We start from the raw sequence: 22,556 nt of genomic DNA, 5'->3' as shown, positions 1-22,556 counted from the left end.
AGCAGCGTGGGCTAAGGATGACCGCACTGCGAAAGCGATGATAATGGAAGCTAGACGACATACTCTTGCAAACTCTTTAATAATAATCATGTAACTTGTGGCAAAAACAAAAAGTCGAAACCTTTGTCTATAGGTGCAGATTAAAAAATTAAAAGCATTCCATTTTCAGCGTAAATGTCTTTGCCTGAAAAGAAAATTAAAGTCGAAGGCGGTACACTTATACCACAAGTCGTCGTCGCCTCGAACCGATATCGCTCCAGCTGGAACTCGAACGCAATTTCGGAGGAATATCGTACGAAATGAACATAAATCGACGGAAAAAAGAGGAGCGTGTGCGGGCAAGTTATTGCGGACGGTTTTAATCTCTCCTCTATGAAGATTGGGGCCTCTGGAAAGTTCTATTCATTCTGTATCGCGTCCTTTGACGTATACGACGATGCATTTAAAATTAACGTTCGATATTTGATGTTTGCGTTTAGAAAAGCTATTTGCGTTGAGTTCCTTAATAGGATTCCTGTTCAGAGGTTTTCTTTGCAGTTCATCGCAAACTAATTTTAAGTTTCGACGACAAAGGGTTTTCCGTTTTAAAATTTTTATTGACTTTTTCGTATTCTGTAACGTACTTTATACCTTTCTCTACAAAACAGATCTATCAATGTCTATGTCTTAAGCTGACAAAAATGACATAGAGAAAGAAATTCGTTTCAGTAAAAGCTCTATGGCCTGAACAATACCTATCTTCCATGCCACCATTCTTTTACTACAAACTGAAGCTAAAACTAGGAACTAAAAGCACTGCAATCGAAGTGGCTGATAAACCCCCGGAGACATCAGGGGAATTTATTGCACCTTCGCGCCATTTGCATTTCAAGGCATCTACCGCGTCTACATCACCGCGAAAAGAATGTAATGTATGGAAAAATATTATCTGAGGCGGATGACGCGGAAAGCTTTTTGCAGTTTATGAGTGCGCGTGTGGTTCAAGAAAGCAGTAATAGATGGCGTTGGTGGGACTTTTAAAATCACAGACTATATTAATCCAAAATGAAAGGTCGGTACCACAACATGAAGTACCTAATATTCACTCTGTGGCCGTAATATCTCAGACGATGCCATAAAAAAAAGAAGAAGGATACATTCTATCCTAGAAATTCAAAAATCTAGAATGGTCTACTAAATGTCATTTCGAATCGCTTTTCACTGGCAAGCTTACGTAATTGTACATATTTCGAGATCTAATAAACTCACAAGGCCTCCCGAACCCAAAAGTTAAATAGCCTTCAGTCCACTGTTTCCCCATTTATCCCATCATCGGGAATCTCTTCCCCAAAATAAAGAGGGAAGGGTCGGAATCGTCACACGTCGCGGACTCCAAAAAGGTAGTAATTAAACTAAAAATGCGGTTCGGCCCTTCAATAAAAACCTGCGAGTGTGACGGCCGAAACATAATTGTCCATAGTAATGATTGTAGGTAATTGGAGGTCACCCTTTAACCCTAGCGAGAAGACGCCCTAAGGGTCAGAGCTTGGTGGCTGGCTGTAGCGGAATTCGTTGCCAAACCACAGACAACCTAGACTACAGTAGAACGCCGATTATCCGAACGCCGATTAACCGAATCGCCAATTATCCGAATTGGTCCTAAACGTAATATAAAAAATTAAGACCAAGTAATTTTTGTTTTCTTTTGTTGTAACTAGTTGAAACTCGCAGGAGTCTCGATATATTTCAACTGAGCGTTATTGTAGAACTGTAAACACAGTAATAATATAGTTTATAGATGTGTGACGGTTGGTTTTTAACACGTTTTTTCTTTGTTACCAGTCTATGTCCGATTATCCGAATTTTCGATTATCCGAATCGACCCCGGTCCCAATTAATTCGGATAATCGGCGTTCTACTGTACCTGTTAAATCAAATCAAAAATATTTATTCAACTTTGTTATTTATTTTGCCACTTATGAACGTCAAAGATAATAAAAAGGGTAGGCCTTATGGGGCACTTTACCTTTAGCCTAGGGTTGCCAACTATACTGTTTTGAACAGTATTATACTGTTTTTCACTAAATTATACTTTTTACTTTTGAACAAAAATAAAGTATACAAAATACTGTTTTCAGCTAGCATCACTAGTATCCATAGATATTTTTAAAAGTAAATGCCCAACACCACATTTAAGTAACGCGTTGTAGAGCTATACTGTTTTTTTTTAATACTGTCTGTTTTCCTTCTCCGGCCTCTGATATACTTTATATTTTGAAAGAAAAGTTGGCAACCCTACTTTAGCCCTACCAGCACCAGCGCTTGTAGACAAATATATGGCAAGTGCTGAGAAGAAACGCCGGAACAAACTCAGTTACCACTCCTTGCAATGAGTCCGCCAAAACAAAATAGACAGCCTTCTTAATCCTTATACCAAGAAGCATTGTATACTATGCTCATAGATTCCAAGTCTATCTTTAATAGTTTTCTTTAACAAATTATATGCGTCTATGAAACATAAATACTTATACTTAGCTAATTAAAACCCTTACAATGTTGTTGTATCGTTGAAAGAATCGTTATTGAGACTTGTTGTTCTGGACCGTATACTTTTAGTGCTAAAGATAATGTTTTTCATCTATAAACCGAGCGTGTGTAAAACACATAACGCGTTACTTTCTTGGCATGCAGATATCTATTGTTAGTTTATACTCCTTCGGCCGATGAAGACATTTTATGGACGTTTTATTTTCTAGTAAGTAGTAAAACATATAAAGGTTATCTTTACAGTTTGCGTCATGGCATTGATCAAAAGAAATGACTTGAAAAATTAAATAAGTGTTCATTGTACTCCTTTAAACTTGAAATGTACGCAAAGTAAAAAAAAACTAAACCCGCTAGCTCTTATAGCTCTTAAAGCTGTGGCCGAAAACTTAACTTGGTCCCAAAATCCGCTTCTCTTATGCAACATATCGCACCCCCAGTGGTCAGGGCTCCCGAATTAAGACAATAAAGGGTGGGTACACTCGCCCGCACTTCGTTTTGGCTAATACTTTTTACGGCGCGGACTGTACTATTAGGACACGGTCTGGTTCCGTGTTTACACTGAAATTACTCGCGATTATTGGACGCAATTAGTGTTGGATTGGACATTGGACTGTAAAAGTTAAGGACTTCAAATGGGGTGGTGTTTAAGTGCCCTTTTGAGTGACGTAGCAACTATAAAACGTTTTGACAGAATCTGGCTCAATTAGGTAGGCACATTTTAAGTACATTTTATTAAATCACCAGACAAATAAATAATACAACCTTGGCTGATTCATTTGACGCTAGTAAGGCAGTAAAAAACTTACGTGGCATTTCTAGAATCACAATTAATTACAGTAATAACAATATATTTTTAAATAACCGCTGATACTGAGTATAGCAATAATAATAAACTTTACAGCGCTATTCAGGGATCAAAATTTAATGAATAGATAATTTTGATTTATGACAATATTTTCCGTCTTTCATGTCAAATATTCAAGGCCTCGTCAAACCGACAATATTTGCTGTAGCATCATTGTATCACTGATGTGTACAAAAGATATCGGTGTCAAGGAACAAAACGCTGCCGAGATATATTGGGCTTTACGCTTCGGCAATAACAATCAAATCTAATTAACAGGACGACTAATTAGTGTTTTTTAATAATTGGTAGGTATACACTTCAGCGCTCGGGCTTAAGAGTCATAGTTGTTTGGCTGAACGCGCTGGCGGAAACATCCTCTACGTGAAAATCAAAGATCATCTGTCATTAGCGTGACGTCATGGAGCAAGAAACGCTATAAAATAGACTACATTCTCATTAATCTTATTCGTCTGGAGCAACCAATAAAATTATATCATCGAAATAAATGAACATCTGTCTCACGATACACTGAGCTTGGGAAACCGAATGTTTTTATAGTATTTATAGTATTTTGTCAGCCAAAAGGCAGTGCTAAAACCAAAAGAACAAACACTATTCCTTAAAATAATAGACATTTACGTATTAAAATGTACATTTCAAACTGATTATAAGCTTTTGTCAAATCAATACTTAAAGAAACTTCAATCGCACCTGAATCGTAGCTATATCTCTAAAAGATGACGCATCCAGCGTTTTATACAAGATCATTTTAGATGTAGATCAAAACCAATCTATTGCAATAGCAAATGATCTTAAACTGCCGAGTTTAAAGTACAACAATCTAGGCCATGAAGCGCTATTGACGGGTATAATACTAGATGGACAACCATCGGCGGGGCCGCTTCCGTCGCATCCATCTTGCGATACCATCTTCACGCGCGGGCGCATCACACCTGCACAATTGATATCTTCCGAAGGCCGGCAAATAATACCTCTCGTAGGGCTGGCGATGATTTTGCAATGAAGCAAATTGCTCACAAAGAAGAATGGAATGAAGTTTATTGTATGATGTTACGACACTGTTTGCTCTAAATACAATAAAAGCACACAGATTGTGAAAGAAAAATATAAAGATATACTAAAACAAAATAAACAATCATTGAAGAAGTTATAAAATCTAGATAAACTGTATTTTTCAACTATAGCCTGACCAGGAACATAAAAACCCTTGCCATGTTGCGGAAAACTAATGGTACTAATTTCTTTTAATGGCAACAGTAACTGAAAACTTCATTGACATGTCACCTTGCATGTCAGTCTATTGCTGTCAAAGTGTAAACAAACTTTATTTTAAATGTGCGCAATTGATTTTGTGAGTTAAATTGCTAAAATCTTTTTATAGTCGTGAAAGAAAAGTGGTTCACAATGTGTTAAAGTATTTGTCGAAGATAAATACTAAGGGTTCGGACAATATTTTCATTGAATAATGTTTCCGACAAAGGTTGTCAAATTGACTGACATGTTTATAGTATAGTACAGTCCACTATGAAAATTTGCTGTGGTTTGTTTCAACTGCCAATTTAAAAAAAAATTGTCACTTTCTAAGTGTTGAATTTTATGGAATTGGGAAAGAAGTAACGAGTTTGAAGCGTTCATGAGCAGACATTGCAGTTGAATATTCAAGTTCTGAATTTGATTATTGATGAATAATAAAATAAATCCTACTAGCTCGATTGATGGTTTCATTTAATTTATTTAAACCAGGTTACCTATAATAATATATTTTCGTTAATTTATGAAAATATCAAATTAGCCCCTAATCCTGAATCCTGATACATATAGTTAGCTTATTAATTTAACACAGGTACGACTGTACTCAGTGTTGCACTATCAAATGCAATTGACGCGCCTCTATGCCAGGGTTTTTATGTTCCTGGTCAGGCTATAAAAGCTTATACAAATCTGTCAACTTACGCCTCTCCTGAACCATATCTGTATTTTTTTCTAAAATTACTAAATTAATCGTGCTTAGAGTAAAACTATTTCAAGTGACTAAGGAATGAGTTTATCCAATCGAATGTCCGGTCCGTATTTTTTGCTACCGTGCAATGTATATTTTTGTTTCCTAAATAAACCATTCATCGCCTATTAAACTTTTTCAACACGCATGAATCACGAATTCGAAAAACAATTACCTACCTACTTTAGCCTAACGATTTTTGAAGAATTTTCCTGGCCGCACAAAAAAATAAAAAACGCGTTTCCTCCGAACAGGTGTCAGCCCTAACAACTACACATCCTCTATTACAACGGCGCAAGGTCGAGTATGGAATGACGTGTGATCTTGAAATCGTTTCTTTATGTATTTTATGAATAGATCGTCAATTGTCGAACGGAAACGTGAACCTCAAATTACTGTTTTTGTTCTGTCCCATTAGCGAATACTGATATCAGTCGGTTTGTCTGTGTCGCAGTCAGTTTAAAACAGCCCAAATCACTTAGGTTAGTAAAACTGGATTTGGATATTTTTGGAGTTGGTTTATTATTGAAATGTTTGCTTGCTATTCTTGTCTGAACATTTAATGATTAATGATATTTCTTTATTCCAAAAAATCTGTTTATTTTGTCTCATTTTTCGTCTTAAAATGTACACAAAATTTAGCTTCACGCCTCCATGTTAAATTAAGAATATCAAATTATTTTACATCCATAATTCGAGTTGACAGTTTAAAGAAAAACAATTATTTACAGATCGTTCGTGTTCAAGGAATTGTTATCGTAGATATAAATTAACCAAATAATTCCATTGTAAACTAATCAGTGCTATCTCAATACCGCAGTGTATGATGGAAATATATTCAGTAAATACTTTTATCGATACTCTATTTTATTAATAAAACTACTTGTATTTGCTTAAGCGTCAAAATTTTCAGACATTCTCGTGGCTAATTAACTTGATATATTCATAACTACTAGTTAATACTTACTAATAGTTATCTAGCTAACCTACAATCAAGTCTTGACTAAACGCAAACAATGATAAAAATGTCAGAGGTGGATTCAGTTGGACGTATTTCCATGGTAAGGATCCAACCCACAACTACACTCATTATTGGGTTTGAAAATGAGTCTTCTTCCTCTAATTTCAGTATGTCTATACACTGACGCATTTTATTATTAGTCGCCATTTTAAACATAATTTATCCTTATGTTTATTGCATTAAAGTCGAAAATCTGGGAATTCTAGAGCTGATACCTACTTAAGTAAATCTTTTTAGCTTTTATAATTGGTTTTCCCATTATTATCAGAATTATAATTAGGGTGATTAGATATTTTAATTAACTTATAATCTGAGATTTCAGCGAACAAAAATTACGCTTAACTGTAAGGTAATTTGTTATTTCCGCGATATTTATTATTATTTCACACGGTATGATGTTTGCCGGTCACACGTGTGTCAAGATTTGCCAACATTTTTGTACAAAATATGTTTTTCGGAAAGTTTTCAAATTCAAATTCAAATTCAAATAATTTATTTGTGAAACACAGGTAAGCAGTATGATGTACAAACAAGATATGTGTTCAAGCCGTGATCAGCCTTGTCGGCATACAAATGTTAAAGCGTGATTTTAAGTATAATATTATGTTAAAGAAAAGTAATAATGAGCAAATTAAATGTCAAAATCATAAATGTCAGTTAAATAAATTGCAAGATTAAAATAAATTAATGCAGGGCAGTCAATCGGATATTAGAGTCAATATTGTCAAGGAAGAAATTGTAGAAAAACTTTATTTAAATTGTAGGAACTCATGTACTGAATAAAAACTGTTACTGACCAAAAATATAATAGTTTTAGTTTGCATTTTCAACTTCCCATAACGCATTCCGGAAATATTTTGGAAGAGCTTTTGCAAAGACAAAACACGTGACAGAACTGAACGATTCAACAGATTCTCACTTAGTTACACAAAAGCTTTTGTGCATCTTCGCAAACAGAATAATACAGGTCCAGCATAAAACTAAAAATCCAATAAAGCTCCTCGCTCTACCACATAAGATTCTGCAGATAGAAGCGGTATTTGAAGACAAAACAAAATCGCAAATTGCACTGATCGCGCAGATAAATTGAAGACAAAACACAATCGTAAAACGTGACAAATAACTTGTGCCTTCTGCATAGAGTAATAGAACGCCACGTTCTCCAAATAAACAACTTGCGCCCTTCTGTCAAATATAACAAAGCTTCTTTTCGGCCAGCTAGTAGAAGACAAAACACAATCGCATAACGTTACGAATAACTTGTGCCTTTCTGCTTGAAAAAAACCCTTGTGGGATAAGATGCTCAACCACAATAAGGAAGCTAGATGTTAGTGCTTCCTTCCGAGCGGGTGTTATGCTCGGGGACCAAGGTCCAATTTACACCATCTTGGTTTGTCTATATATACTTGGCAGGATATAAAACTCCGTCACCGCGATGCAGGTTTGTATGAGCGGCGGAGTGTGACATAGTGAAGTAGTGACAGCGCCATCTGTTGGTCACTAGTTTGTAGTGGCGTCGCCACACCCTCGATCTCCAGATAAACAACTTGCGCCCTTCTGGCAAAGCCAATAACCCTCATTTTCGCCCACAGATCTCGCACCTAGTAAAAGACAAGACACAATCTTAAAACGTGACGAATAACTTAAGCCTTTCTGCTTGAAAAGAAACCCTAGACCTCCAGATAAACAACTTGCGCCCTTCTGCCAGATACAATAAAGCTCATTTTTGCCCACAGATCTCGCACCTAGTAAAAGACTAAAACACAATCTTAAAACGCGACGAATAACTTGTGCCTTTCTGCTTGAAAAGAATCTCCAGATAAACAACTTGCGCCCTTCTGCCAGATACAATAAAGCTCCTTTTCGGCCACAGATCGGACAGCTAGTAGAAGACAAAACACAATCGCAAAACGTAACAAATAACTTGTGCCTTTCTGCTTAAAAAGAAACTCTCGATCAGATAAACAACTTGCGCCCTTCTGTAAAATAAAACAAAGCTCCTTTTCGCCCACAGATCGGACAGCTAGTAGAAGACAAAACACAATCGCAAAACGTTACGAATAACTGCCTTTCTGTTTGAAAGGAAACCCTCGATCTCCAGATAAACAACTTGCGCCCTTCTGCCGGATACAATAAAGNTCACTGAGATAAGAATCCATCAGCAGGTAGTAGAAGTGTGCTAGAAGGTACTTTTTAATTTCATAGAGTAGTCCTTTATGATAAACCCAGCTGAAGCCGCAGCGAAACCAGACGTACGGGATTCTTTCTTTTCCAAACATTGTACTGATTATGGTCGGTATGGTTTCTGCCAAAATTTATGGTCGGGTATACTATATTACATGGGTCATAGTTAGGCAAGGGAATAAACGAGCAAGAATGATCCTTTTCCATAATCTTAACAATACAAATGTCAGATTAATTGAGCGATAAGAGAATTCATTAGGCGACTTGCCAGCCTTATGGATCATTTACAAAGTTAAGAGACTTGCGAGGTTCTCACTCAGAGTGGTCATTGTCAAGACCATGGACTTCATGGTGATCAGATCAAATGCAAGTACTTTACGAGGCTCCATTTTTGATATTTCTTTAGTTTAGCCTTAGCGTTAGTTCTTTCGTTTCAGCCGAAAGACGTCCTGCGCCGCTCGCATCCAGGCACTTCCTGCGACCTTCCCTAAATCGTCGGTCCACCTAGTGGGAGGCCTGCCCACGGCTCGTGGTCGCCACTAAGAACTTTACTGCCCCAGTGGCCATCAGCTCTACGAGATATGTGCCCCACCCACTGCCACTTGATTTTAGCGATTCTGTGAGCTATATCAGTCACTTTGTCCTCCTGTGTCTTTCGTCCTCAATTAGCGTAGTAGGAATCAATCTTCTACTTTGAACTTGAGGAGGGTAAGCGCTAAGCGCAAACATGGCGGTCAACTCCTCAGATAGTCAAGTACAAAGATGTCCAGAAGCAGCATACGAAAAGATGTAAAATGGGCCCTCTCAAACACAAAAGCGGGAGATTGTGTTGTGTAGAGGCGAGTCCGCGAATTCAAGGAGCAGCGCACAACTGAACTCGACGCAAAACGCGATGATGTAAATCCCGTCCATCTATCGCCATTCACTATAATTATGTTGGCGGCGGGTAATTACTCTCAATGTGCGAGGAGTTTGCCGCGAAGATCGGCTTGGTAAGCCATCTTCGGGCGCACCAGCGGCGCTAAGACAGCTAAGTAGAAGTGGTCACCATGACCGAAATCGGTCGGATGAATCATCATCATCAGTAGGAATCAAAGGCAGGCATAGCTGCAAGTGTCGGATCAAGTCCAATGCTTGATCTTATTTTTTTGATTGAATTGTGGATTTTTTGGATTATCCGTGTCAATGGGTCAAATAAACCGGCTCGTCATGTAGCCAAGGTCTGAGATTTTTCTTGTCAGTTCGCACTCATGTATTATCGGACCTAATAAGCGGAGAACACTTTGAGCGAGGTACTTTGTTGCCTTCCAGAGGTTGTGGTTCCCATTTGCATTCCGAGACATCTTTGCCAATCTCTGTGTGAGTGATTCGCTTAAAATATAGTCCAATAGTGTGGGTTGTCTGCCAGACGAAGGCGGCGATTTTTTTCTTGACAGCAAGAGGGACCGGCGCCTCTCGCGATCAATTATTTACTAGACCAAGCAGAAACTTGAATAATGTAGTTGATTAACTGTTGATAAAGTTAGTATTAAGTTATTCAATCAATTTATTAGTATATCAACTGCATTAAGTTCGATTGGTGTACCAATTTATATGGCATTAAAGAATAAATATTATAGTTAGTTCTTCTGTTATATGGTTTACTGATGGGGCAAAAATGGGCCCTAACGTAGGCTTTGGCGTGTATGGAGAGCAGCCGAAGCTTAAGCTATCTCATAGCCTGGGTAAATTTGCCTCTATCTTTCAGGCAGAAGTCTACGCCGTTATTGAATGTGCGGAAGCTAACCTGCGAAAAATTATGCCAACCACATAATTTACATTAACTCAGACAGTCAGGCCGCGCTGATGGCCTTAAACTCCAACTTAATCACCTCCAAGTTGGTAGAAAACTGCATGAGTCGACTCTCATTTTCGCCCACAGATCTCGCACCTAGTAAAAGACAAAATACAATCGCAAAACGTTACGAATAACTTGTGCCTTTCTGCTTGAAAAAAACCCTCGATCTCCAGACAAACAAATTGCATCCTTCTGCCACAGCCAATAACCCTCATTTTCGTCCACAGATCGCGCAGCTAGTAAAAGACAAAACACAATCTTAAAACGTGACGAATAACTTGTGCCTTTCTGCTTGAAAAGAAACCCTCGATCTCCAGATAAACAACTTGCGCCCTTCTAACAGAGACAATAAAGCTCATTTCCGCCCACAGATCGCGCAGCTAGTAAAAGACAGACAACTTGCACCCTTTTGCCAGATACAATAAAGCTCCTTTTCGCCCACAGATCGCGCAGCTAGTGGAAGACGTGCGCCGCCTGCAAGCGTCGCTGGCGGCGCTTCAGGACGCGCACGCGCAGCAGCTGGCACGACTGGAGGAGCGGCTGGACGAGAAAAAGCAGCACATCGCGCGATTGGAAGCGCGCATCGACGCGCAGCGCGACTACGACGACATCAAGCGAGAGATCAGGTGAGTATGTGTCGGACTCGCCAGGCTGACCTATTTTTACTGTGCTATTAGGCCTTTATATCCCATTAGACACATCTTCCGTTCAATCTAAGGACATCCACTGCTGGATTTACCCAAGGATTTCCACAACGATCGATCGATCCACCGAGTGGCAGGTTTGCCTACCAACGTCTTCGTGTGCCTGGTGCCTTTCCCAACGACCATAATCTTACTTAATTAGGCCTCCATAAGGCCATCAAAGAATTTAGGAACTGCAACAAAAAAAGAAGCAACTACANTAACTACATAGAAGCTTGATGTATCATCATTGACAAATACTTCAGAACTATATTTTTCTAGAACCATTAGATATACGTAACCCTCCAATCTCGGAAGACCATTTCATAAGCACTTGTTCTTGCAACTGTCAAAAACCGATTTTAAAAATTGCTCACGTTTAATTACTGACATGTAACTCATCGTGCTAAAACAATATTAGTAGAAAACGAACAGTAATCAACGTCTAAGAATAGAGAACTTTCTTCGCCCCTGTAGTCTGCCAACAATAGCGTTTGCGTTGATAACGCGCTTATCGTGCGCGCACGCAGCGAAAGCGACGCGTGTTTGTATGGCAGCCTTCCGAGGTATTGTTTTGATATGTGACTCAGTAGTTCAGGGTATAGTTTCTACAATTTCTACACGTTCAGGATTTATAAGAAAAACTTTCAGACATTTTACAGAAAAAAGGAAATCTGATTGAAACCATTAACAATCATTATTTGATATACTATGTAGGAGCGTAGCATCCCTTAGATGGGCCTCGTATCAACTTGGAGGGATTAAAGTTAAAGGTCAAGATCAAGAAAGCCCATTGAAGATTCATTCAAAAAGGCACTGTGGGCCAGAAGCCCCGTATCGTTGATACGGCAGATATGGCGGAAGCTACGCGCCTGAAACCTTCTATTCTAGATCATTATGCTTAAATAAAATTATTGTTCATTCTAACCCAGCCTATCCTCGACAGCTATTTGCTAAATGAGTATCTATCTCTGCGCGTATTTATTAGAGTCACTGCCCCTCTGTCCAAACACTGACACAATAAAAGTAATCAAAAGATCCAGCAATGAATCACAAACGCAGCGGCGCTTGTTGACAAGTGCGTTTGCTTTAGTTTTCCTCACACTAAGGGCACGCTGACACGAGAAGCTAGAGATAGTCAGTTCAGAGCTGGTAAAGACATTGCAGCTTGAATATGACTGATGGTAAAGAACTAGCCTTTGTCCATGACTTCGTCCGCTAAAGTTTCAATAAAAGTAGCCTTACTAATTAGTCTATGTCTAGTTAGAAAACAACATTACAATTACAAAGTTGCATTAAAATCCGTCCCATATTTTAACGTACTTCCACATAACAGACCCATCTTTAAAGAGAGAGTGTGCTTAAAAGAATTGACTCAGAACTTGGCAGCAACTTGACGCTTAACAACAGTAGATAGAAAGACAAGTCACTTTTTTAATGCAGAACAAGAGATTTGAATGAGGTAAGTATCTAACTGCAATCGCACCTGATGTTAAGTGAGATGCAGTCATTCGTTTGGCCCCATAAGTGCCTATTCACTCTCACCTTGAAGAAGCAGATAGTGTAGTCACTGCTGAATGCACAATGTCGCCAGTGTGCCCCCGCCCTAGCCAGGCCTCGGCCACATTCAAGGCTTGCCCAACAGCAAACAACGTAATCTCGGAGGTGAACGACCTGATAGTGATAATGTTATCAGCACGTAAGCTTAGACTGTGTTCTAACAGTCAGCAGGATTGACGAGTAGGAAGCATTTTCTTTACTCTACATTATGTATTGACAAACATTACTATGAGGTCTCACAGTGCGCGTGGACCCACAGGGAGACACATGAATCAATCACAGAGCTTATTGAACGCTGTGCGTTCGATTTGCTGCTTCACTTATGCAAGCATCCTTTGTGAATACGGGCGTTAGCTTTTTGTTTTTAAAGCGAAAAGTGACTCTATTTTCTTTAAACAGATGAATCAGCTGTCTTCTGAAGAACATTACCTCTTTTTAACAGATATAGAGTTTTTGTAGTCATGTTATACCTAATTGCATAGTTCAAAGAACGCTTAGACAATGCTCTGACATAATATTTGTTTGTTCTCCAAACAGTACCAAGGACTTGTCCAAAAGGACGTCTCAATCGGCCGCGCACTCGCACATAAAACTTAAGAAAATACAACTCAAAAAGACGAAAAGGATGTGGCGGCAAACACAACACGTTTAATTGACTCAAAAACTGATGCAAGCTGTGAAAACAGGCGGTACGGCTTTTATCTGTTAAGTACCTCGTCAACGACAATCCATGAAATGACAATCAATCTGGGAAATAGAGATGTAAATCGCTAAAAGGACCCAACATGGAAATATGTGGTCTTTCAATCGCTAAAAGGACTCAAAAGCAATTTATCGATTCCCAAAAATTCTCGATGACGTATTAATTTCACAATAAAACCCTTCCCGAACGCTTTGGGGGTCCGTAATTTTTTTTCTACACTTTTTTTGCGGCGGTACACTTATGTCACTCCCACACCGCACTCGCGTCTACACGCTAAACGATTCGAGATACGGAATTTAGCATCCACCCCCGAGTTTGGACAATCTATTGATACAGAATCGCTCCCTGAGAACGTTTAGCTTTTTTTATTTTCCTTTTTTTATTTCCTGCCAGTGGGAAATATAAATAGGTTTATCGGGGGAGACTTTTTGCTGGAATTAAAAGATAAAAATTTATCGGCTTGGGAACGAAACTAAAGATTGTGAATGGTGGTGATTATTTAATAAATTTGTTATTTGTATTGATAAGAAATCGAATAGTTTGACGATTTCAGCTTTCTTTATAGAGTCAGGTGGAGAATATTTTTAGTTGTAAGTGTCGTAACAATAATGGCCTATATTTCCAGGAAATTGGATTATCAGAATGATGCATCTATTGTTGCGCAAGGAAGTTGACTGATCTCCCCTTATCGCTGATTACCAAACTTCGGGCAAAGACATAAGTGTGGGAAACTATATCGGAGGCTAATATAGGGTTTCGTAAGGATATTCAGAATCAGATGAGTCTATCAAGGTAGACCGTCGACCTCGTAAAGGCAAGAAGGCGCTGGATGCAGGCCGCTACCAACCGGCTTTGTGGAAATCATTGGGGAGGCCTATGTTCAGCAGTGGACGTTCTATGGCTGAATGATGGTGATGATAATGAGATGAGTCTATCAGTCTCAAGATTTCTTCATATAAACTTTGTCAGTTTGTAACTTCTATACCCCATCGATTTCGACATTAAGTTTACCGTAGGGTAAAATGTGCTCTATAGTGAATCTACTGATACCTATTTAGTCCCAATCGATTCTGGTTTTTTTGGACCATCTCTTTTTTAAATTAAATTAGATCCTCCTAGACTGCATCTCACTTAATAACACCAAAATACCTGCCTTGGTATACATAATAAAAGATACCTACCTGCTTATTTAATTTTTAACAATAATCTATATATATAAAAATGAAACCCGTTTCGCGTTGTCACGGCATCACGTGTGAACGGCTGAACCGATTTCGATAATTCTTTTTTTTTAATGTTTGTGGAAGTCCAAGGATGGTTCTTACGGAAAAAAATATTAAGAAAATCTCTACGCTAAGGCGGTACGAAGTTCGCCGGGTCAGCTAGTTCATGATATATTTGTAAGAAGTATCATGATAATAGGAATAAATCCTCGAAAAACGCTGCGTGTCTTCACTACAACAAAACTATACCTAAATAGACAAAGCCAACCATTTCTCCTAATAGAGACATCAATGAGCGTGCTAAATATAACAATGACAACACGCTGTCCATAGTTTAATGTGTTATTTTTCCCAAAATGGCGGCGCGTTTGAACTACTTCAAAGGGCGCGACATAAAGTAACGCCTGGGCAACGTAAACAACCCGTTGGGATGGCAGTTTATTATCGATCTATTGATATATAACTATAGGTACGCTTAATTCAGTTACCCTTATGTCCACAGGGTACTACAAGGTTCGAGACTATTGACGACAAGGATGCGTGGTCAGTTCAGTCTGCACATATTTGATTTACTTGAATTTGGTTATTCTTACCGTTAGATAATTCCTGGCAATTAGTGGTGACTGAGTTTGTTCCGGCGTTTCTTCTCAGCACTTGCCATAAATGTTTGTCTCGAAGCGCTGGTAGGGCCCAAAAGATAAGGAGACATGTAAAGTGCCCCATAAGGGCTACCTTTTCTTTTTTATTATTTACTATTTTTTTAACGTTCATAAGTGCCACTTGTGGTCTAAACTGAATAAATATTTTTGATTTTGAGTCAATGAAACTAAAAGTATCACATAAACGACTTACTCATATCGTTTTTGTATCACTGACATTACAACATTGGGAGAATTAATCCGACATCAAAACTAGCAATTTCCTTCGAAATCCTTCGACAATGAGTCAGATCACCCCAATCCTGTCGTTGAGGTAACAACTAACAGCCGACGAAATATTATCGGCCCACACGGCAGCCTGATAGAAAACAAGCGAGCACAGTGGGGTGAGGGTAGTAACACCTCGAGTCGAAGAAGAATACAATTAGCATCTTTTGCTAAAGCCCGATCTGTGAGCACGTAGAATTTTGTCCAATGACCTCAAGCTACCCATTCTTATCGCTCGCGCGTAATTATATTGCTGTCGCGACTGTGCGACGAGCGCCCGCAGTCAGTGTGCGAGCGCGACAGCAATATAATTACGCGCGAGCGATAAAGATGGGTAGCTTGGGGTCATTGGACAAAATTCTAGGTGCTCGCAGACCAGACTATAGTCTTTAGCAGCTATGTGCTATTACATTTCTCTCTGCTATCTGCATATCTTCAGTTTCTGCTACAGACTAAGAAAACATAGCTACTGACGAAGAAAACTTTTTAGTTTTCTTTTACCTACAGCCTGATACAAAACAAGCGAGCATAGTGTGGGTGAGGGGTGAGGGTAGTAACACCTTGTAACGGTCGGGATAAGGCAAGGCAGATAAATAAGAAGAAGATTAGCATCTTTTGCTAGTCACTATCACTACATATTATAAAACCAAGTTGCTATTATGTCTGTCTGTCCCTATGTATGCTTAGATCTTTAAAACTAAGCAACAGATGTTGATGCGATTTTTTAAAAATATAATGATTGTAGGAGATTGGGATAGGAATGGGATGGGATACCTTCGATTGAGCAGACTCCACAGGACGGTCCAAGCTTGGTTCTTCTTTCACTTTCACAAACACTTGAATTTTATTGAGATGAGTTTAGCGCGCGATTTGTGTTTATTTGAATTGGTTTATTTTGGATACTTATTTAGTAATAAACGCCCAGATAGGTAGGCGAAGCGGCGCGTTGCGATGCGAGAGCGAGACTGAAGGTGGGAGGGAGAGGATAGGAAAAGGACTGTCAGAATGAGTGATAGAATAGTGTGACATGAGTTTGAAATGTATGAGGTTTTAATGCTGGCGCGTACAATGATTCAAAAGGAAGGTTTTTAAGTACTATAACATTGTACTTGTGCGAAGCAGGGGCGGGTCGCTAGTTTAGCATATTTTTTCCGAGTATCTTCAGTTTCTACAGAAAACATAGCCACAGACTAAGAAAACTTTTGAGTTTTCTTTTTACCTATGTTCTGGAGAGTTTGCATTTCAATTTAATCATCCCTTCTTTTTCTATAATTTCTAATCTTTACAGAGTATAGTTGTAGAGTCTTATAATTTAGGTTTTATTTTCATCCAATCGTGCAATAATCACAATAATTTTTAGAGTCATTGTAAAGTAGAGATGTAGAATCTTCCCAACTGGGCCTTCTGAGCCCACGTCCCTTGCCCAGGCGTGCACAGTGGGAAAGATCCCGCCGTTTCAATTATTGCGGCGCTCACGCGACGGGCAACACTCGGCGGTTCCCATGATTTTTCCCCAAGATGCCACTAATCTGCAGGATTGCTTCTAAACAAACCTCGGGGTAATCCGATCAAATTGTATTGATACATTCGGGGAAAACTACATAAATGTAGTTAATATAGAGCTTAGATATATCATTGTTAACATCAGCTCATAGGTCGATAATTCATTATCTTTTAAGTTACCTACTTACTCTTAAACTCATAGATCGACAGCCCTTTATTAGATAAGTTAAAGAACAAAGAGGTTCCATCGAGATCTCAAGAATCAACAAATCGATGCGAAAATCGGCTTAACATCGAACCAATAAATCGGAACATCCCTAGAAACGGCTGGCAGCACCTGTACAGTTTATAGCTTATTTATTCCTCCTAAAGTCCGGATTAAGTTATAGCCAGCCCCCGAGATTAAACATTAATGGGGGTAGATAGATTGATTTCTAGACGATACCGCCCAAAGCTACTCAAATCCGCGTACTGATTAATTTTCGAATTTGAATGTTCCCGAACGACGCTCTTGGCGGGAGTTTTATGTGACAATTCGAATTTGGAACAGAGATTTGAATTGATTAACTTTTTTTTTTGTTTTAGTAGAGTCGAATCTTAATTTGTAGTATGCCAGTACGAATTATTGTAAAGTTTTACAATTGAAAAGGAAAAAACGGATAAAACAGATGTTTTGTATGCTGTTCTTTGTTGGATCTGTCGTAATTATGTTAATATCTAAATTAAACATTCGCCTCTACTAATAGACAATGTACATCGTCCTTTACGTTAATCGCATAAAACAAACATTATTAAAATGCAGCCATTCGTTTGTAAATAGGCATGTTTACATACACCATGTGACAGTTTTACATTCTTTATTTGAATCTGTAAAAGTTTATCTTCAAACGAATTTCGAAAATGTTTGCTCTCGCAGTCAAAATTTAAAAAGGCAAATAGGGAATCAAGAGCCGCTTATCTTGTGTTTAATTAGCTTCTAAGCACACTGGATTTACATATTTCCCGAGAGCGTAAACACAGGACTCGCCCATATAATATAATGCCCGGAGCCACATATTTGCGTCCTATATATCAATACGCGGTCCTATCGCGGACACCTGTCTCCATTTGCTTAGGCGCTGTTTGAGTTACATTTAACGAAAGTTTAGCCCAACACTGTCACACACAAATTATCAACTAATTTACGTACGTTCTCCGGTTTTTTGACGCCATAAAAAGAATGCTCGCTCCTAAGCTTTTTACAATGTGTTGACACGCCGCGTACAAATTTGAATAAGAATTCTGAAAAATCCGTTTCGGTTATTTGATTTTTTGAACGAAGAACGTTTTGAGATTGGAACGCGGGCGTTGGCGAGTGGCCGGGCGTACCGTATTGACCGATCGATCGGTCGCGATTGGTCAGCGCGCGGTGGGCGGGGCCTTATCGACGGCCGATGATTGTTGATAGATAATGGGCATTTCTACGGGGACGACCGATCGACCTACTGGGGCGAAAAAAGTACCTTTAAAATTGAAGTACGGACTTGAAAAAAATCACACGTATTTATAGGACTCTTGACTTGATGGAGAGCATATTTAGAAGACCGCCAGGTTTTACATCTCGCCTTGAAAAAATCCGAAAGTTCAAAAACGGGCGAAATTTGGCCTAAAATGGAGTGTCCGGTTTCCAGAATTTACTCGTTTTTGCTTCATAACTTTTGAAATAATAACTTCCCCATTATGAAACCCACATTCACAGAACAAGGGATAGTTAATAAAGCTATATAAATGAGTTTCTTTATTGCAAGTCCTTGGGTTTTAATACAGTAACACATTTAAATTTTGTCCGACGTGTGTGCCTCAATTCCGTGATTTTTACTTTTGTGCTCCTATATCACTAACAACGCACAATACGAACACCCACGCCTGATTCCCATAAACTAGCAGTTGCACTCGAGTGGTCGAGCAGTATAAAAGAGGGATCAGTCGCTTTGAGGAGCATTTTTCAGAGGTTTGAAATCACTCAGAATTTTTGGTCACTGGTCATTTCTCAAACCGGTGTGCGATATTAATAATGTTCATGAAGTATTTAATGAGATTACTGCTGAATTAATTAAGTATTTAACTGATATCTGCCATTACGTTTGGTAGAAATCGTTGTAATTTATAATATTTTCGAGTAATTTGATGAAATGTGATTTTTCCTCAATTCCGTGGATCTCAATTCCGCGGAATATGGGGCATCGAATTGAGAAAACACGTACACCGAATTGATATTAAATGAAAATAGATACTTTTATTGTGCTATAAATTGTTTGTGTAACTTAAAATAATAATGAAATCAATAGAGCATAATAATAGGGTGAACTACCAATCATTGGACCGTACCAGTCATTGGACAGAAGACAATAAAACTAATTTTTTGAGGTTTCATTAAAAAAAATACACTGCTATTGCTATCTTATTAAAATAATTCTTCCAGGTTCTTCCCTCGACCTTCACCAGATCGTCGGTCTACCTAGTGGGGGCCTGCTCACTGGTCCGTGGTTTCCACTCGACAACTTTTCAGTCCCAACAGACATTATCTGTACGAGCTATGTGCCCCGCCCACTGCTACTTGATTTATGCAATTTTACGGGCTATGCCGGTCACTTTGGTTCTCTTGCCGATATTCACATTTCTGATTCTTATTAGGCTCATAGTAAGCGACCAAGTTTCACATCCATACACCATCACTGGCAACACACACTGGTAGAAGACTTTTGTCTTAAGACGCTGCGGTATTTCAGACGTAATAGCGAAGCTTCCCGATCGATGCTTAGCTGAGTTGAATTCAGCGATAGACCTCTTTCTCAAAGTTGGACCTAACTATCTGGACTCTTGTCCCAGGTATACACAATTGTCAACAACTTCGAGTGTAGTCTCCAACCTTCAGAGGAGTGGGTGCAACACGGACATTTGACATGATTTTTGTCTTGTCCATGTTCATTTTGAGACCCACTTGTTGAAAGGCTCTACGGAGGCGCGACTCCTTGGTCTTCTGTATAATCTGCCGTAGCGTACCTGTGTGTGTACCATAATACTAAAGCCTTTTCGGAAACAAGCTTGTTCGGAAGACTGGAAGTCGTCGAGTCTGCGAGCGAGATGATTCGTAAGGACTCTCGAAAACAGCTTGTAAACACGCCTCATAAGTGAGATGAGTCTATAATGGTATCACCACACTTCTGTGCCATGCCGGAGGCGTTTTTTCTTCGAGAATGACGGAATTGAACTGCTTCTGTAGAGCCTTTAGTACCGGCGAAGCTCAGCTATAATGCCGTAACACCTGGTGCCTTGTTGTATTTCAGCTATTTGAGTGCCATTTTAATCGTGTACAAACTGACGTCCTATATATTATCTTCGGTATAGTGTCAGGTCAATCTAGCTCTTGGATTTTGCAATATTTGTTTTATGTTTAAGGTTAAGAATAAATAAACAAAGAGACCCTGTGTTATGTATTTATTTGTTTTATTTAAATAAAATTAAAATAATGTATAAAAATTAAGAATTTATTATAGTTCCTTATTAAAAAATCAAACATATTGATTAGGATTTTTGTTTTATTCCATTGGCATTTCAGACACATAAACCTAAAATGAACCATCCAACTAATAGACCAGCAATCAGATATCAAAACGTTTTAAGTATTTATTATTGAAATACATTAGGTATTTCTTCATAATGTCATCAATTCTAAGTTTGCGGAGCGATTTTTATATTTGGAGATTCATTTCTCAATTCCGTGATTCATTTTCTCAATTCGGTGCTCTCTCAATTCGATGCTTAACATTTCTCATAAACCACTTCACAATATTTAGTGACAATGCTATTTTTACATTCAGAATGGAGTAACATTTATTTTTTTGTATTGAAACTACTTAAAAAACTAAATATAAATTTTAACACCGAATTGAGAAAAAATACACCGTACAGTAGAAATGCCCTAATGCGTTCCGATTACTGGCGTTCGAAATTTCAAACTTCGAATGTCTTCGTGCAAGAAGTTTCTTATCTTGACGATGTTTTGCATCTTGATGGACGGATACGAGATGTTCTTTTGTTTTAAATTTTAAAACAACTGAATTATTTGCGGCCAGCATTCAAGTGGACAGCTATCTAACTGGTGAGCTTTTCTGAACTCAATTTCAAACTGTTCCTATCATAGTTATGATTGAAATTCTAAATTCAAACCCCAAATATAGAGCTCATACATATTTCAGGAGTGGGCATCGAAAATGTTTAATTAGCGGCCCCCCTGAATCAAAGACATATTTCTGACATCGAGGGTGTTCGATATAATCATTACGAATTCCGTCGGAGGAGGAATTTGGGAAATTAATCGATTCCTCTTCAAAGGGAATACTTTTAAACTCCGAGTGCCTGTTGCGGGGCATCTGATATTATGCATATTTTACGGTGTTTTACTAATTATGTGGGCTCTGGGCTCCCTTACTCTTTGATGACGTAGGCGATGTGAGAAGAAGCGCGTTGCAAGTATTCAAAACAAATTTTGATTTGATTATTGCTTTTCATAAAGTGCCAGTGAAATGATTGACGTCATACTTAGTAGGTAATATGTAATGAAAATGATGTAGTGTTTTAATCATATACCTACTCGTACTTGCTTCAATTCCAACATTCATTCTGTACTTACTTGGCTTCTTAAATATCAAAATAGGAAAAAACAGCATAATATTTGACTCTACGATTTGATTATTTTGTAAACAATATTAATTAATTGTACAACTTTTTATGTCCAACTACAATTATTTCCTATAAACTTTGTAAGGACCAAGTTTAAGCGCGTTCTTGGTGTATCTACTTAAGTATACTTCAGTATAGCGTTCAGAAAGTGTGTCACATAGTTATGTTTTACCGGAGTGGGTGAGGGCATGATAGCCCGAGTTTTAATAGCGAGTGGCACAGGGGAGCTGTGGAGTCGCTATGGCTTATAATATTTTACAACATGGAATCATGTAATGTAATGTAATGACAGTGACAATATTGTTTCTTCTTCGTCAATTAATAAGTCTATGTCCTTATAATATGCTCTATATTCTCATCGTACATACAATATACAATCGTTTAAAATAGTGGTAGGGCATGTATATTTAGGACGTACCCTGGAAAGGGCCTATGTGCTGAATAAAATATTTGAATTTGAAAGGCAGGTCAGTATAAAATGATAACCTTAGCCATATTTCTTATTAGTTTGACTAACTTCCGAAACTTTACACTTTCTAAGTCGACTCCACGCCTCCCTTAGTCCATCTGAAGCTAAAAGCATCTTTGTCTTACCCAAAACCCATTTTAAGGCTGCACCTGAATCCTTCATGAGTTCGATCAATTAGACAAGATCACGCTTGACGCTTTTACAAGTTCACAGTTAACACGTTCGCTTCTACAAGTTAACACGTTCGCTTCGGTTTTGGTTTCACGTGAATTCGTTATGAGTTTGTATTTATTAGGTTTGCGGTACTTTTGAAGTTAGGATAAGATTGCTAG

At 38.4% G+C, this 22,556-nt stretch overlaps 1 protein-coding gene across 6 annotated transcripts in view; it reads left to right on the top strand.

Annotated features, from left to right (window-relative positions):
- cut (homeobox protein, cut) overlaps window positions 1-22,556 on the top strand; it is a 198,333-nt gene that overhangs the window by 147,335 nt on the left and 28,442 nt on the right. For all 6 annotated transcript variants that reach the window (XM_028310898.1, XM_028310896.1, XM_028310901.1 and 3 more), the window contains one exon: window positions 10,880-11,061. In XM_028310898.1, the coding sequence (XP_028166699.1) occupies window positions 10,880-11,061 (182 nt within the window). The remainder of the gene's footprint in view (window positions 1-10,879; window positions 11,062-22,556) is intronic.

The sequence above is a fragment of the Ostrinia furnacalis genome, unplaced genomic scaffold (genome assembly GCF_004193835.3).
Source record: "Ostrinia furnacalis isolate ACB-3 unplaced genomic scaffold, ASM419383v2 OfSCF3137, whole genome shotgun sequence".
Lineage (NCBI taxonomy): Eukaryota > Metazoa > Arthropoda > Insecta > Lepidoptera > Crambidae > Ostrinia > Ostrinia furnacalis.
This window is presented reverse-complemented; position numbering and strand designations above follow the sequence as displayed.